Here is a 17,885-nt window from a genome sequence, read left to right on the forward strand (position 1 = left end):
ATTTATGCTGCAATAGTTTGTGTCAGGGGGCTAGGGTTAGTCTGTTATATCTGGAGTATTTCTCCTGTCTTATCCGGTGTCTTGTGTGAATTTAAGTATGCTCTCTCTAATTCTCTTTTTCTCTCGCGCTTTCTCTTGGAGGACCTGAGCCCTAGGACTACCTGGCCTGATGACTCCTTGCTGTCCCCAGTCCATCTGGTCGTGCTGCTGCTCCACTTTCAACTGTTCTGCCTGCGGCTATGGAACCCTGACCTGTTCACCGGACGTGCTACCTGTCCCAGACCTGCTGTTTTAAACTCTCTAGAGACAGCAGGTGCGGTAGAAATACTCTGAATGATCGGCTATGAAAAGCCAACTGACATTTACTCCTGAGGTGCTGACCTGTTGCACACTCTACAACCACTGATTATTATTATTTGACCCTGCTGGTCATCTATGAACATTTGAACATCTTGGCCATGTTGTGTTATCTCCACCAGGCACAGCCAGTAGACGACTGGCCACCCCTCATAACCTGGTTCCTCTCTAGGTTTCTTCCTAGGTTCCGGCCTTTCTAGGGCGTTTTTCCTAGCCACCGTGCTTCTACACCTGCATTGCTTGCTGTTTGGGGTTTTAGGCTGAGTTTTTGTACAGCACTTTGTGACATCAGCTGATGTAAGAAGGGCTATATAAATACATTTGATTGATTAACCCTAAATGCTCTTGTACGTCGCTCTGGATAAGAGAGTATGCTAAATGAATACATTTTTTGTATTAGTGTACATAGAAATCTGAACGGCCCTTTTACCTACATTCATGAAGGAGTTTAAATACATTTCATATCATTTCTTATGTAATATTTGTATGTCCCCATTTCCATTAATATTGCTGTTCACTCAGGTCTGTAGGAATGATACCATGTATCTTTACAGTACTGCCAGTCACAATAAAACTGGAATAAAATAAATCTAATGACACACTTTAAGCACATTCGCAAACACTTCATCTGTTCAATGACACATTTATTACACACAGTTGTTCAAAACAGAGGCCCAATTTAGCAGTCTGTCAATCATCAGAACAGCCAAGGGGAGAGCTGACAGTCCTGCTTTAGAGTTCCTTGAAGTTCGCTCATTTCAGAACATGGAAACAGAAGAGCAGCCCAGCATTCTTCCACACACTTACAAGTGTCTATGGTTTGAATTGCGGTAGGCCTATTCACAGACTCACTCATCACTTCAGGAGGTAATAAGTCCAACATACCTATTTGCAGAGCATATATTTTCTCTACAGAACCACCTCAAATCAAGTGCTCAAGTGAAGTTAGCATAATAAAATACAACCCCCATTTGGATCCCTTTAAGTTAGTTTTGCTACTATTCACAATTAATCCTTTCAGTGCTGTGAGTGTTGCAGAGGTTTTCAACTTTGGTCCATCAGTAGCCTTTCCTTCCCCTGAATCTGGACCGGTTATCTAACTGTAGAAATAGTGGGGAAGATCAGAAACAAGTCAGTTCCATAAGGATTTGCCAAGTGTTGAATGAATGTCATTGATGTCAGTGATGACCGGTGACCTCACCATGGATCTCTTGCACTCGAAGAAAGAGGTCTGCAGTGCTTTACAGTGACCCTCCTTCAGACACTGACTGGGCATCTTCCCCTCCTGCAGGAATGGACAACATGGAGTTAGTCAAACACGTTTGTACCAAGACTGGTGTTTTGATATGTTATTGATCATTCTCACCGTTTACGTTGACCACACAACACATATCCAGAACGATCAGGTGTAGAAAGCGCTGCACTTTTCTTTTTTAATGGAAGTGTGGCTCAACCAACCAACAAGCCATAATTTACAATTTAAGGTAGTCCTACGCTTTGAAATAAGGGATGTTATACAAGTAAAACTGTAAAGCATAATATTAGCTAGCAAACCATAACCTCAGATGAAAGGGGATATCATATATTCCATAACGTTACCTTTACAACGCAGTCGTGTTGAAGGAGACATGCCTTGAAGTCCTCCCTGATTCCTGAGCATGCCCTGCCATCCTCCTCTTTGTCCTCGTAGAATTTAGGCATTGTGCTGCACTTACATTTAAGACAATTACGCAAGAAATTTAGACTTAAAGAATATATTTTACAGTATGTTACATGAACGTTGTAATGCAAGCCACCATATTTGATTCGCAAAGCATCCTGGGAATACAAAAATTGAACTATATGCATGCTGGGAGTGTTTGTAGTTTTTGTACGTTTCGGCGAAATTAGTAGATTTTTAACATGTACTTTTTCAAGTATACCGCTAGGTGCCACTCAAAGCTTATCTGTCAGCAGAACATCAAAAGGAGCACGATGGAAAGGATGTTTCCATAGATCCTGCAGCAACTCCAACATGTTGATGCCATCTCTTGATTTATTTTTAACCTAGCCGGTTGGCTCTATAGGAATGTGTGGCTGATGGAAATGAGGCATTCTCCCATCAGACAGTGAATTATGTGAAATAATGAAACCAAGGCAGAAAACAGATGGGTGTGAATTGTATCAACCAATGGGATTTATTTCAACGATGTCCATGTAAAAAACATCAGAGGCAGATATACTAACGTAGTGATGAAGGCACATGACATGACCTGATGGGGAGAACAGAGAAGGTGGAAGCAGGCAGGGGTGGGGTGAGCCTGACTGTCTTCATAGTCTTGCTGTCTCTTTTCTTTCATCTACCTCTAGGGTCTAGGCAAGCGACTCAATAATAGGCTAACCTCCATATTGCTTTTCTATACAATCTTAGATAAGCGTGGATGAAGGGCACAAAAAAAGGATGGAAGAAACCCCCTTTAAACTAGTGAGAAACACAGTTTGTGTTCCCCTCTGCTCAAGCCGTCCTCCACCTTAAGAGGTTAATTCAGGAGGTTGCAAATCCTTCGCTAGAGCGTTGCAGATAGAAATGTAATGTATAGATCTGGCACGATTCCCATTTCTACACAGAGAATCATATCGGATCTACAGAATAGATTTCTATCTGAAGGTTCTAATCCGTTGCACTACTTAAATAAAGGCCCAGGTGTGAGTGAGAGGGTCTGGTTAGACCAGGGGGCTCAGGGGAGGGGCCAGCTCCATTCAAAAAGTTGACCAATCAATCAATCACACAATAAATAAAGGACATTTACAGACAAGCAAACCTGGTACAAAGTGGCCCGCTTTCGAAAGTGTTGCCCAAATCCACCCCTAGTCTTTATCCTACCTAGGAGTTTTTATTTAAAGGATTGGGTAGGATTGTTCCTTATACTGTAGTTGTCCAACCCTACTAGATCAACATTAAGTGCTGTGATGTAGGGGACGATTTAGAATTGGACATGCGTGCATACACATCTTTGACATTTAAAATAGCAATCCCAATCAAAACGATCACAATCTTCTCTCACGTGTATGGAATTTTGATAGAAAAACGAAATCTTCATTAAATCTCTTTTTTTTGTGTGACCTATCCTGAAACTATGAATCAAAGAGCAATGCAAATAGCTTTTCTGTACAGCTACAATCAGAGTAGACAAGATGCCCCCCAGGGGAGCATGGCCGTCAGCATTACAGGTTAATGGCACCTGAATTGGGGAGGACGGGCTCGTGGTAACAGCTGAAACAGAATTAGTGGAATGGTATCAAACATGGTTTCTATGTGTTTGATGCCATTCCATTTGCTCTGTTCCAGACATTATTATGAGCCGTCCTCCCCTCAGCAGCCTCCACTGGTATACATGCATCCTTCTGCAACTAGATGGCGCATAGAATAAATGCAACATCCTGTCTAACCACTGCCAGCAGTCTCCAATTAAATGATCGGACAGAATCAGACATCACATGGGGTAGAACTCACTGATGATGTCAGAAGTGTAAAATGACAAAACCAATGGGAGATGGTAAATGAAAGCCCAGCAACAACAAAAAAGAATGGAACATTCAAAACTGTCAGTTGAAAACTCAGTGCAACGTTCTAAATAGCATTTGATCATCTGTTCAATATATCATTTCAACATAGTGAAGTCATCAAAATGAAATGAAGAGAATGAATCCCCCATTGCTGATGGTAAACATGAGTCACACTGTACAATTGGTGGCGAGTTATGGAGGAACCGTTACCCCTGTCATCTGTAAATCTTGTATCACGTAAACAAATCCCTTCAAAAGAGTCAATGTAGGGTAGAGGGAAGGGAGTGAATGAAGGGAAGTTCTGCTCCGGACTCATTATGGAGGAGCAGGACTTTAAAGGCACATGGGTATGGATTTAGCACAACCTCAGCCAGGATCTCTGGCTTAAGGCCTGTACTGATGTCAGCTCTCCTTCATTTTAACTTTAACCATCTGAGAAATGTTATACAAAAACTGACTCTGGAACAGCAGTTAGATTCAACCTCTATCTCAACCAACCAGCGGACAAGACAACATGGAATACCAAGCAGCTCGTTTCGGGAACAAAAAGAACACATCAACTACCGTAGCATAAATCATTTTTTTCTTTGAACCTCTTGTACAAATTAAAGATTTATTTTAAATTAATTAATTCACCTTCATACGTCGTCATTGTCGTAGTAATAATAATAATAAAATGAATATAGCAATACATCCCTTCAGGTGAGCAAAGTCAAGGCCAAAGTCTGATTAGTTTACCACTTAAAGGACACTAGAGGTCTTTCAGACTGACTTCTTGTCAAACAGGAAGTAGAGAGATAGATGTGGTTTCCTTCAGTCACAAAGATTTTTCATGGAATAAAATGAAACCACAGGAGGTTGGTGGCACCTTAATTGGGGAGGACAGGCTCATGATAATGGCTGGAGTGGAATCAGTGGAATGGTATCAAATACATTAAACACATGGTTTCCATGTGCTTGATGCCATTCCATTTGCTCAATTCCAGCCATTATTATGAGCTGTCCTCCCCTCAGCGGCCTCCACTAGATCAAACTGCCCCAGACACAGATCTTAGGTAGGTTTCAGGTGTTTTGCCCAGAATGGTTTGGGTTGAGACTTGAGTAAGGCAAGCTGATCCAAGATCTGCACCTATGGGTGACTTCTACCCAGGGCATAGTTTGGCAGACCTGTCACTTTAAAGATGGGGAACCACATTTAGTTTCCGCTTCGTTTGTCATCGTCATTGTAATCCCTTTCAAAAGAAGGAAGTAATAAAGGCAGTTATCTTCACGATAAGAAAGACTGACAACTTGTTTGTCTATTTATTACCTGCTGTTTACCTAAAACACACAACTCTGTGGAAAAGAACAAAAAGCAACAGGTCTTTGAGGCTGATGGAGCCATTCTTCAGTCACTTCAATCACCAGCAGGGGGCTCCACTATAGCTCCAGTGAGTGCAATACCTCAGTGGAACAGATCAGAGAGGCTGAGACGAAGAGCACATGGAGCAGAGAGCAGCATGTGCAACACCAGCATCCTGGTGACATCAGCCTCTCAGATCAGCTGAGGTGTGTCTCTCCGAGTCACAAGCCATCGGCGTTACCTCGACAGTCAGAGCTGGAAACGGATTTCTTCCGGACATACCAAATGACTTCTGATATTTTATATCTGGCTCTTTTTTGTACAGTAGTATTCACATTCACGCAAAAAGAGAGCAAGAGAGCGAGGAAAGGATAGGCAGCAATAGAGAGAAAGCAATCGAGTGACAGCGCCCTTAGACAGAAACCCTGAGAGGAGCGGCTCTGGTGCGCTCTGATGATGTCACTGCTGGTTGCTAGGTGGCAGAAGGCCCCTGGTCAGTCAGTTTTAGGTGCGTCTGCGAGCACCCCGGGGCCGGGGGCCAGGATTGATGTGGCCCCCCGCTTTATGTCAGCCTGCTCTCCTCTTTATGTGAATCTACAGAGAGACACACAGAACCGTCACACACAGCTCTCGTTATACAGGATAACATTCCGCTGGGTAGAATATAAACATGATATAAAATATTAAAGGACAGATGATGGCGTGTGATTGGCTGACCTCGCTGAGGATGGCCCAGACAGCTGAGTCTTTGACGACAGAGAGACGCAGCGCCACCACCGGGTTGAAGGAGGTGTCTACAGCCCCCTCAGCCACACCCTTCTCAAATTGACCTAGAGAGAGAGAGAGAGAGAGGGAGAGAGAGAGAGCGCTGTGATTGAGGACCTTTGGACAGGCAGTTTGTAAATTGTGTATCAGTCTGTGGCAGGAACAATGAGACTGGGTAATCTGATCAGGCTGTGTATGTGTTCTAAGGTAACGGAATACGAGGGTTGGTACAGGTCCACTCACCGATCCTGTAGAAGCGGTCATCAGTTCGCTTGTATTTCTCTTTGGACTTAGGTCCAGTTTCCTTCAGACACAGACACATGTTGTGGTTATGTTGGTAATGTTATGCACACACTAGGTAGGTAGAGAGCCTTGTTAACACTAACATTCAGTATGATGCACACCACAGGAGGTTGGTGGTTCCTTAATTGGGGAGGACGGGCTCATGGTAATGACTGGAGTGCAATTAGTGGAATGGTATCAAATACATCAAACATAGAAACTATGTGTTTGATACCATTCTATTTACTCCGTTCCAGCAATTATTATGAGCCGTCCTCCCCTCAGCAGCCTCCCCTGATGCACAGTGCTTATCTCCCGCCTCTGGTAGTAAAATTGAATGGAGCAGGCTGTGCTCATGATCCTGTCAATAACCAATCAATAACTGACATAGACATTTTGAGTGATGATGGATCAATAAACCAATCAGAAACAAGTGCCCTGACTATTGACACATTATTGCACACTGTGTCGTCCAAATGCTGTCTTTGTGTTGTCTGAATGTTGTTTTTGCATTGTCTGAATGTTGTCTTTGCATTGTCTGAATGTTGTCTTTGCATTGTCTGAATGTTGTCTTTGCATTGTCTGAATGTTGTCTTTGCATTGTCTGAATGTTGTCTTTGCATTGTATGAATGTTGTCTTTGCATTGTATGAATGTTGTCGTCTTACCGAGAAGGGCAGTATCTCTACAGTGGTGTTCTCTATCCTGTCTCCAGGGTGTTCCTGGTTCCCACTGCGGAACAGGAACCTGCCAATCGCATAACACTATTAATGCAAATTCACATCACACTCATGAATATGCAAACTCAGATCCTTACTTACACGTAACACTGTCCTGTCACACACTTTGCTGTGCTTTCTGTAACGACACATCTGATATGTTTAAACCAAGCCTGTGGTAGCGGTGGCGTGCACACACACACACACACACACACACACACACACACACACACACACACACACACACACACACACACACACACACACACACACACACACACACACACACACACACGATAATGAAATGTCATCAGTACAATGGTACCCTGGCTGGCTAATTTGTGCAAATCAAGCCCAGACACAAACACGAGACGTCACTGGCTGCGACAGACCGAAACAAAACACATTAAACAGAAACCCTAAACACAAACCAGAAACATAAATGGGACGAACTAAAAGCACGTATATCCTACCAACGGGACATTAAAAACTAATATCTTATGTTTCACTGTGTCATGGCTGAACGACGACATTTATAACATACAGCTGGCAGGTTATCGGCAGGATAGAACAGCAGCCTCTGGTAAGACAAGGGGTGGCGGTCTATGTATATTTGTAAACAACAGCTGGTGCGCGATATCTAAGGAAGTCTCTAGGTTTTGCTCACCATAGGTAGAGTATATCATGATAAGCTGTAGACCACACTATCTACCTAGAGAGTTTTCATCTGTATTTTTTGTAGCTGTCTAAGACTGCACTCAATGAGGTGTATACCGCCATAAGCAAACAAGAAAACGTTCATCCAGAGGCGGCACTCCTAGTGGCCGGGGACTTTAATGCAGGGAAATTTAAATCAGTTTTACCTCATTTCTATCAGCATGTTAAATGTGCAACCAGAGGGGAAAAAACTTGACCACCTTTACTCCACAGAGACGCGTACAAAGCTCTCTTTCATCCCCCATTTGGTAAATCTGACCATAATTCTATCCTCCTGATTTCTGCTTACAAGCAAAAACCAAAGCAGGAAGCACAAGTGACTCGGTCTATAAAAAAGTGGTCAGATTAAGCAGATGCTAAACTACAGGACTGTTTTGCTATCACAGACTGGAACATGTTCCGTGATTCTTCCGATGACATTGAGGATTACACCACATCAGTCACTGGCTTCAACAATAAGTGCATCGATGACATCGTCCCCACAGTGACTGTACGTACATACCCCAATCAGAAGCCATGGATTACAGGCAACATCCGCACTGAGCTAAAAGGGTAGAGCTGCCGCTTTCAAGGAGCGGGACTCTAACCCGGTAGCTTGTAAGAAATCCTGCTATAACCTCTGACAAACCATCAAACAGGCAAAGCGTCAATACAGGACTAAGATCGAATCGTACTACACCGGCTCCGACGCTCATCGGATGTGGCAGGGCTTGCAAACTATTACAGACTACAAAGGGAAGCACATCCGAGAGCTGCCCAATGACACGAGCCTACCAGACGAGCTAAATAACTTATATGCTCGCTTCGAGGCAAGTAACACTGAAACATGCATGAGAGCATCAGCTGTTCCGGACGACTGTGTGATCACGCTCTCCACAGCCGATGTGAGTAAGACCTTTAAACAGTTCAACATTCACAAGGCCGCAGGGCCAGACGGATTACCTCAACATGTCTTCACTGACATTTTCAACCTCTCCCTGTCTGAGTCTGTAATACCAACTTGTTTCAAGCAGACCACCATAGTCCCTGCGCCCAAGAACACTAAGGTAACCTTCCTAAATGACTATTGACCCGTAGCACTCACATCTGTAGCCATGAAGTGCTTTGAAAGGCTGGTCATGGCTCACATCAACACCATTATCCCAGAAACCCTAGACCCACTCCAATTTGCATACCGCCCCAACAAAACCACAGATGATGCAATCTCTATTGCACTCCAGACTGTCCTTTCCCACCTGGACAAAAGGAACACCTATGTGAGAATGCTGTTCAACACATAGTGCCCTCAAAGCTCATCACTAAGCTAAGGACCCTGGGACTAAACACCTCCCTCAGCATGCAGGCATGACTCCAACACCATCATTAAGTTTGCAGATGGTAGGCCTGATCACCGACAATGACGAGACAGCCTATAGGGAGGAGGTCAGAAACCTGACTGTTTGTTGCAAGGACAACAACCTCTCCCTCAATGTGATCAAGATAAAGAAGATTACTGTGGACTACAGGAAAAGGAGGACCGAGCACGCCCACATTCTCATCGATGGGGCTGTAGTGGAGCAGATTGAGAGCTTCAAGTTCCTTGGCGTCCACATCCCCAACAAACTAATATGGTCCAAGCACACAAAGACAGTCGTGAAGAGGGCACGACAAAACCTATTTCCCCTCAGGAGACTGAAAAGATTTGGCATGGGTCCTCAGATCCTCAAAAGGTTCTGCAGCCGCACCATCAAGAGCATCCTGACGGGTTGCATCACTGCCTGGTATGTGCGTACGACCCAGTACATCACCGGGGCCAAACTTCCTGCCATCCCGGACCTCTATACCAGGCGGTGTCAGAGGAAGGCCCTAAAAATTGTTTAAGACTCCAGCCACCCTAGTCATAGACTGCTTTCTCTGCTACCACACGGCAAGCGGTACCGGAGCGCCACGTCTAGGTCCAAGAGGCTTTTAAACAGCTTCTACCCCCAAACCATAAGACTCCTGAACATCTAATCAAATGGCTACCCAGACTATTTGCATTGCCCCTCCACCCTCTTCTATGCTGCTCCTACTCTCTGTTATTATCTATGCATAGTCACTTTAATAACTCTACCAACATATAGGGCTCCCGAGTGGAGCAGCGGTCTAAGGCATTGTATCTTAGTGCTTGAGGCGTCACTACAGATACCCTGGTTCAAATCCAGGCTGTATCACAACCGGCCGTGATTGGGAGTCCCATTGGGCAGCGCACAATTGGTCCGGGTTTGGCCGTCATTGTAAATAAGAATGAGTATTTAACTGACTTGCCTAGTTAAATAAAGGTTTACAATTTTTTTTTTTTTTTTTTTTTTTACATATTACCTCGACTAACCGGTGCCCCCGCACATTGACTCTGTACCGGTACCCCGTGTATATAGCCTCGCTATTCTCTTTTCCCTCTCAGTCAATCACCCTGAAGCTCTCTGACTTCTCTAACACCTCTATAGCCTCTTTCTACTCATCCATTCCATCCACATCACCTCATCTCTGTCTCCTTCCTCCACCACCTCTCTTTCTTTCTCCTTCCAACCCTTTCCGCTCTTTCTTTCTGTGAATCCCCCAAGGTGTCCTGGGAGTTCTTATTTTAGAACACCCTCATTAGCAGACACTGAGCCCCAGAGAGAGGCATGCTTAAGCTTGTGGAAGAGGAAGATTGTGTGTATGGCATCACGACATCTCTTTTCCCTCAGAAATGCACACACACAGCTCCATATCCCTCCGCACCTCTCTATGCTGATGGGCTTGTCAAACTTGAAGAGGACGTAGTCTCCAGCAGTAGGATTGATGGCCCAGAAGAAGTCTTCTCCCAGGTAGGTCTTCTCCAAAGTGTGGCCCTGGTACACCTGCACAGCACAGCGCAGCAAAGCACAGCACAGCACAGCGCAGCGCAGCACAGCGCAGCACAGCAGTCAGCTGAATGCATTCAAAACATCTCAATATACTTTACAAATAAGTACACATATCAAACTTTTTTAATGAATTCAAAACATCTCAGTATACTTCACAAATAACTATATCAAACAATAATATCGTACTACCTTACATTTTGAAATAAAAAGCCAATGGTGAAACAGGCTTTAAAACATTATATATCTTTCAACTCATAAGAAGGTCAAGCCAGAAAGGTGTCTGTGAGGGTGATTTAAAGGTGCTGTACCTTGAGAGATGTGGACACCTCAGCAGGCGGGTTCACATGGATCTTATGGAGCAGGGGCTTCAGGAAGTCCTTATCCTAAACAGGAAGTGGAAGTGAGACAGCAGCATAGATGACCGGTAGTGGTCATACCAGGGGGATGTGAGCATGGCCTAGTATGGTGGGTTGAGGAGATATTTGGGTAGATGGAGGTGGTGTTTGGACATATGGTAAAAGGCTGATGCAGAGAGAGTGATCTAGGGTGAGAGGGAGGGTGCTAGAGAGAGGATGAGAGGTTTGGGACCCACAGTGAGTTTCTGGATCTTTCCGGCCAGAGAGGAGTGCAGCCCCACATGTTGAAAAAGAGAGGGCCTGAACCGCACACGCAGACTCGACTTCTGCCTCTCACAGTGCTTCTGCAGGGAGAAAGGGTAGATAGTGAAAAAAAGTTGAAGATAACCCCTCCCCACACACAGTTTTTACGTACCGCGTCTTTCTCTGGGTTACACACTTTGACCCAGAGGATGTGGTCCAGTAGCCAATCAATGGGCTTCTCCTTATAGAACATGAGGATAAACTCTACTATGAGGTTGAGATCTGGAGCCTGGAACATCTTACCTGAGAGAGGGAGGGAGACAGAGGAGAGGTCGATGGGGAGAGAGAGGGAGAGGAGAAAGAGGAGGGAGTGAAACAGGGAGATGGGGAGGTTGGGGGATCGATAGCGAGATGGAGAGTGGAAGACAGCGCATAGAAGGAGTATTTTAAGTGGGATGGCCACTCAAACCTTTGTTTTTTTACACTCTAAAAGCCTCCTGATGTTTGCTGACGTTCCATAATTTTAGCTGACAGTCAGTGTTCGTTAATAACCCCCTGGAGTCTAAGGGCCTGGGTTTCTACTAAGCTAACATATGGAATTGTTTTAATATGGTCATACCAAGCTATTTGATTATTTGATGAAACATTGAATTTGGCCTTACTGCTATTAGCCCGTAGAAACACATTGAATAACATATTCATCTATGGAGAAAAAAACGAGTCAAAAAATGTTTTGGGGAGGAAGTATGTTTTGAAGTGTCAGCCCATATCGGAGATATATACCAAAATTATTTGTATGATTTTTTGTGGTGCCATTTCCTGGTTGCAAAACAAGCAGTCGTGTAGATAATCATTGTACCGTCGAAACCGCTGTGAAAAATATTTCCATAACCAAAACTATTGTATTTTTAGCTGTTTGAAGCTGGTGTACAAAGACAAATATGGATACCTAGTCAGTTGTACAACTGAATGCATTCAACTGAAATGTGTCTTCCGCATTTAACCCAACCCCTCTGAATCAGAGAGGTGAGGGGGGCTGCCATCCAAGTATTCAGCGCCCGGGGAACAGTGGGTTAACTGCCTTGCTCAGGGCCCAGGGAACAGTGGGTTAACTGCCTTGCTCAGGGCCCGGGGAACAGTGGGTTAACTGCCTTGCTCAGGGCCCGGGGAACAGTGGGCTAACTGCCATGCTCAGGGCCCGGGGAACAGTGGGTTAACTGCCTTGCTCAGGGTCAGAACAACAGATTTTTACCTTGTCAGCCCAGGGATTTGATCCAGCAACCTTTCGGTTACTTGCCCAACGCTCTAACCCCTAGGCTACCTGCCGAGCTTCTTAGACTTGCTTTCAATGAGAATACAGATCTATATAACTCACACTTCTATGTGAATTTTGTCAGGACGCCCAAAAAGATAGATATTGCAGCTTTAACCCCTTTTTTACGTTGGTACTGACATACTGCCATTAATATTTTTAACTGGTACCGGGTTAGTTTCAGACGAGCTTTGTGAGGCTTGTGGGTGTCGTAGGGCAAAACAATGTGTTCGTGATTGTCTCTGCTTTCGATGGTGATGTCATTCGTTTATAGCCCGAACCGTTCGGACAGTACAGACATTTCGTTAGAAGGCCAATTTTCAGGATGGCTCCTGGTCTGACAAACGCTGTAGCTCTGCCACCTTCCACCACATATGCGGAAGGCCGACATCGGTGCATGCAGTGGATGGAGACGCAGCCCATGCAAAGGGTTGCTAAATGTTCAGACTGTGCACGTGTGTGTGTGTATATGTGTGTGTGTTCATGTGCGTTACCGATGAAGCCGAGTTGGGAGAACTCAAGGATCATCCAGTCCTCAGAGGAGAGCTGTAGGGCAAAGTTCTTCATGGTGGCAAAGTAGTTTGGTTTGGCCACAATGTCATCCTCCAACTGAGGTGAAGGTGGTGTGGTGGGGGAGAAAGAGTGACTGGTGAGGTGAGAGGCTTGCAGGGGTTCAGCCATCACACATACAGCTGACAAACATAACACCATACAAGTCCCTCTCACTGAGCTAAGCTTGTGCATAGCGGCTACAGAAACACTGCATTCGGTACAGTGCATTCGGAAAGTATTCAGACTTTTTTCAAATTTTCTTACGTTAAAGGCAAAAAAATTAAATACCCCCCCCCTCATAAAATCGACACACAATACCCCATAATGACAAAGCAAAAACAGTTTTTTTGAAATTATTGTAAATAATATCACAGTTACGTAAGTCTTCAGACCCTTTACTCAGTACTTTGTTGAAGCACCTTTGGCAGCGATTACAGCCGAGTCTTCTTGGGTATGATGCTACAAGCATGGCACACCTGTATTTGGGGAGTTTCTCCCGTTCTTCTCTGCAGATCCTCTCAAGCTGTCAGGTTGGATGGGGAGCGTCGCTGCACAGCTATTTTCAGGTCTCTCCAGAGATGTTCGATCAGGTTCAAGTCCAGGCTCTGGCTGGGCCACTCAAGGACATTCAGAGACTTGTCCCGAAGCCACTCCTGCATTGTCTTGGCTGTGTGCTTAGGGTCGTTGTCCTTCGACCCAGTCGGAGGTCCGCTCTGGAGCAGGTTTTCATCAAGGATCTCTATGTACTTGGCTCTGTTCATCTTTCCCTTGATCCTGACTCCCAGTCCCTGCCGCTGAAAAACATCCCCACAGCATGATGCTGCCACCACCATGCTTCACTGTAGGGATGGTGCCAGGTTTCCTCTAGACATGATGGTTGGCATTCAGACCAGAGAATCCTGTTTCTCATGGTCTGGGAGTCCTTTAGGTGCCTTTTGGCAAACTCCAATCGGGCTCTTGTGCCTTTTACTGAGGAGTGGCTTCCATCTGGCCCCTCTACCATAAAGGCCTGATTGGTGGAGTGCTGCAGAGATGGTTGTCCTTTTAGAAGGTTCTTCCATCTCCACAGAGGAACTTTGGAGCTCTGTCAGAGTGACCATCGGGTTCTTGGTCACCCCCTGACCAAGGCCCTTCTCCCCCAATTGCTCAGTTTGGCCAGCTCTAGGAAGAGTCTTGGTGGTTCCAAACTTCTTAAATTTAAGAATGATAGAGGCCACTGTGTTCTTGGGGACCTTCAATGCTGCAAACATTTTTTGGTACCCTTCCCCAGATCTGTGCCTCGACACAATCCTGTCTCTGAGCTCTACGGACAATTCCTTCGACCTCATGGCTTGGTTTTTGCTCTGACATGCACTGTCAACTGTGGGACCTTATATAGACAGGTCCCACAGTTGACAGATCATGTCCAATCAATTGAATTTACCCCAGGTGGACTTCAATCAAGTTGTAGAAAGAACTCAAGGATGATCAATGGAAACAGGATGCACCTGAGCTCAATTTCGAGTCTCATAGAAAAGGGGTATATCTGTTTTTCATTTCTTTGCTAAAAAAAAATCTAAAAACATATTGTGGGTAGATTGATGATGATATCTTTTTTCAATCCATTTTAGAATAAGGCTGTAACGTAACAAAATGTGGAAAAAGTCAAGGGGTCTAAATACTTTGAATGCACTGTGCATAAGGTCTATGGTTGTGTACATTCTATAGGCACTATGATGTCTATGGCCTACAACAGTAAAGTCAACTACACAGTGTTAATGGCAGCACTCAGTACCTCTGTCATCCCCTGGAGACAACGTCAACACAGAATGGAACATTAAAACATCAACCAGAACACAAACAAACAAACAAACAAACAAAGGACAGATGGGGTTAACAGAAGACGTGATGAGATTTAATGTGGTAGCTCATTATATCTATGTATGCTTGTGATCTATGGGAATGAGGGAGGGATCAGCAGGTGGTATGATATAACAGACAGAACAACTTGTACAGTATCACAGTAGCTCTGATCTTCACAAGGAGGAGAAAATACTGCCCAACTCTGACAAAAGAGCATGCAACTCCATCTCTCTCCGTCCTGCTCTTCTGACCCACACACAATTGCAAATGACCCTGTTTGATGTAAAGAACATGCCCAAATTGGGAACGTATTGTTCCAAACTGCAGACTCATCACTGTTTCCGTGGTAACGAATCCTCTGATGCTGAAGTAAGTGTGTGTGTGTGTGTTGGTACTAGGTGTACTACAACTCTGCCCCAGACACATACTGCTCCTGCCGGGCACATTATAACATGTTGCCATGGGAACGCAGTTTTAATAGGGCTAGGGGCGGAATGTGTGTGTATGTGTGTTCCAAGGACGTACATACCTGGACATAGTAGACTCCTTTGCTCACAGCATACATCATGAGGAAGGAATAGTCCAGATTCTGCTTGGTCCGCCATCTACAACACACACACGATTAGGAATCATTTCCTCCTACCCTGTTGCTAAATAACTGATGCATGGTGGCTGGAGGGAGCAGGTGTACACATCACTGCCTGACAGCAGGTGTTGAGGTTGGCACACACACACAGCAGGTGGGCAGTAGGTACAGTCAATTCTTGCTATAAGTGGCTCTAATGAGCTCTGTTTTCCATGCACTCAGAGGCGTGCGCACACACACACACACAGTTGTGTTAATCTTTCCACCTTTCCAGCAGCAGGGAGTCCAGGGGGCTTCTCATTCATATTCAATGAGCCCCATGAAAAATGATTGTGCTTACAAAGGGCAACACACAACAGGCACACATCAGACTGAGTTCAAACACTGTGAAAGAAAGAGAGAAAGAAAGAGAAAGAAAGAAAGAAAGAAAGAAAGAAAGAAAGAAAGAAAGAAAGAGAGAGAGAAAGAACGAACATCAACACATTTCTGATGTGAGGGCAGTGGGAAGAATAAAGGCTTGTGAAGAATAGTGGGAAGAATAAAGGTTTGTGAAGAATAGTGGGAAGAATAAAGGTTTGTGAAGAATAGTGGGAAGAATAAAGGTTTGTGAAGAATAGTGGGAAGAATAAAGGCTTGTGAAGAATAGTGGGAACAATAAAGGTTTGTGAAGAATAGTGGGAACAATAAAGGTTTGTGAAGAATAGTGGGAACAATAAAGGCTTCTCTAACCCAGAGCGACTTCCAGTTAGTGCATTCAGCTAGGTGGGACAACCACATATCTCAGTCATAGTATGTACATGTTACTCAATAATGCAGTTATCAGCAAAGTCACAGCTAGTAAGGGGGAAAAGTGTGAGCGTTAGTTCAGGAAAGGCAAGTGTTTTTGTTGGTGGGGGTGGATGTGGGGGTAAGGAGGGGGTACGTGGGGGGTGCTGTGGGATTATTTAAGATACCCTTTGAAGAGGTAGGGTTTCAGATGTTTTCAGGAAGATGGGCAGGGACTCTGCTGTCCTAGCTTTAGGGGGCAGCTGGTTCCACCATTAAGGTGCCAGAACATAGAAGAGCTTGGACTGGGCTGAGCAGGACTTGCCCTCCCATAGCGGTGGGAGAGCCAACAGACCAGAGGTGGCAGAACGGAGTACTCGGGTTGTGGTGTAGGGTTTGAGCATAGCCTTAAGGTTCCTCTTCCTGCCCCATAGGCAAGTCTTGTAGTGGATGCAAGCTTTGACTGGAAGTCAGTGGTGTGTGCGGAGGAGCGGGGTGACTTGGGAAAATTTGGGAAAATTGAACACCAGGCAGGCCGCGGCGTTCTGGATAAATTGCAGGGATTTGATGGCACAAGCCGAGATCCCAGCCAACAGAGAGTAACAGTAGTCCAGATGGAAGATGACAAGCGCCTGAATTAGGACCTGCACCACTTTCTGTATGATGTAGCGTCGTACTCTACGGATGTTGTAGAGCATGAACCTGGAGGAGTGAGTGACTGCTGTGATGTTTACAGAGAACGACAGGGTGTTGTGCAGGGTCACACCAAGGTTCTTTGCACTCTGGGAGGGCGACACTGTGGAGTTGTCAACTGTGATGAAGAGGTCTTGGAGTGGACAGGCCTTCAGTGGGAGGAAGAGCAGCTCCGTCCTGTCAAGGTTGAGCTTGAGGTGGTGGGACGTCATCCAAGCGGAGATATCTGCACTTAGTGATGGATGTCGCCACCTGGGTGTCAGAAGGGTGGAAAAAGAAAAGTAGTTGAGTGTCATCCAGATAGCAATGATAGGAGAGACAAAGTGAGGATATAATGGAGCCGAGTGACTTGGTGTATAGAGAGAAGAGCGACTAGGACCGAGCCCGGGGGACACCAGTACTGAGCATACGTTGAAACTTAGTCTGATGAAGAGAGAGCAGCTGGAGTAGCAGGGTTCTCTGGGTTGATCCATGTCTCCGTCAGGGCCAAAAAGTCTAGGGACTGAAGAGTAGCATAGGCTGAGATGAACTCAGCGTTCTTGACCAGTTCCAGGGATTCCACATGGGTTGTGCACGCAGGGTAGATTAAATTAGAAGAGTTGCAGCTAAGGGGTGGGGAGTGTCTGTAAATCCTACAGTGAGAGGAGCAAACAGGTACAGAAAACACACACATAGTTGACTAAAGAACTACAAAAAAGCTAAATGAGATAATCCGAAAACAACTAGGTAAGATACTTAATTGAGAGAGTGGTGTGGACCCTTAAAAAGTAGATGGCCCTAGACAGTACTAAACAACAAGACGAAAATGATACTTATCACTCCTGGAGATATCAGGAGTCCTCTAACTATAGAATGAAGCAGGTAGTCTAGTGGTTAGAGTGTTGGGCCAGTAACCGAAAGGTTGCAAGATCAAATCGCCAAGCTGACAATGTAAAAATCTGT

General features: G+C 45.0%; 2 protein-coding genes across 2 annotated transcripts in view; both read right to left on the bottom strand.

The window, feature by feature from the left end:
• Window positions 1–984: 984 nt before the first annotated feature.
• coa5 (cytochrome C oxidase assembly factor 5) lies at window positions 985–2,196 on the bottom strand. The gene is made up of 3 exons (XM_071354645.1): window positions 1,957–2,196; window positions 1,559–1,642; window positions 985–1,457 (listed from the first exon to the last, which is right to left on the bottom strand). Exons 1-3 carry the CDS (start codon window positions 2,056–2,058, stop codon window positions 1,416–1,418), a joined length of 228 nt encoding a protein of 75 aa, XP_071210746.1. The 5' UTR covers window positions 2,059–2,196; the 3' UTR covers window positions 985–1,415.
• Window positions 2,197–2,505: 309 nt separating this feature from the next.
• The window catches only part of LOC139546352 (alpha-1,3-mannosyl-glycoprotein 4-beta-N-acetylglucosaminyltransferase A-like), an 82,541-nt gene continuing 67,161 nt past the window's right edge, over window positions 2,506–17,885 (bottom strand). The window contains exons 8-17 of the mRNA XM_071354643.1: window positions 15,429–15,504; window positions 13,000–13,114; window positions 11,366–11,496; window positions 11,187–11,294; window positions 10,903–10,977; window positions 10,470–10,588; window positions 6,960–7,038; window positions 6,254–6,314; window positions 5,963–6,075; window positions 2,506–5,839 (exon numbers count right to left, since the gene is read on the bottom strand). Of these exons, the coding sequence (XP_071210744.1) occupies window positions 5,813–5,839; window positions 5,963–6,075; window positions 6,254–6,314; window positions 6,960–7,038; window positions 10,470–10,588; window positions 10,903–10,977; window positions 11,187–11,294; window positions 11,366–11,496; window positions 13,000–13,114; window positions 15,429–15,504 (904 nt within the window). The 3' untranslated portion in view covers window positions 2,506–5,812. The remainder of the gene's footprint in view (window positions 5,840–5,962; window positions 6,076–6,253; window positions 6,315–6,959; window positions 7,039–10,469; window positions 10,589–10,902; window positions 10,978–11,186; window positions 11,295–11,365; window positions 11,497–12,999; window positions 13,115–15,428; window positions 15,505–17,885) is intronic.

This window comes from Salvelinus alpinus, chromosome 20, assembly GCF_045679555.1.
Source record: "Salvelinus alpinus chromosome 20, SLU_Salpinus.1, whole genome shotgun sequence".
NCBI classification, from domain to species: domain Eukaryota; kingdom Metazoa; phylum Chordata; class Actinopteri; order Salmoniformes; family Salmonidae; genus Salvelinus; species Salvelinus alpinus.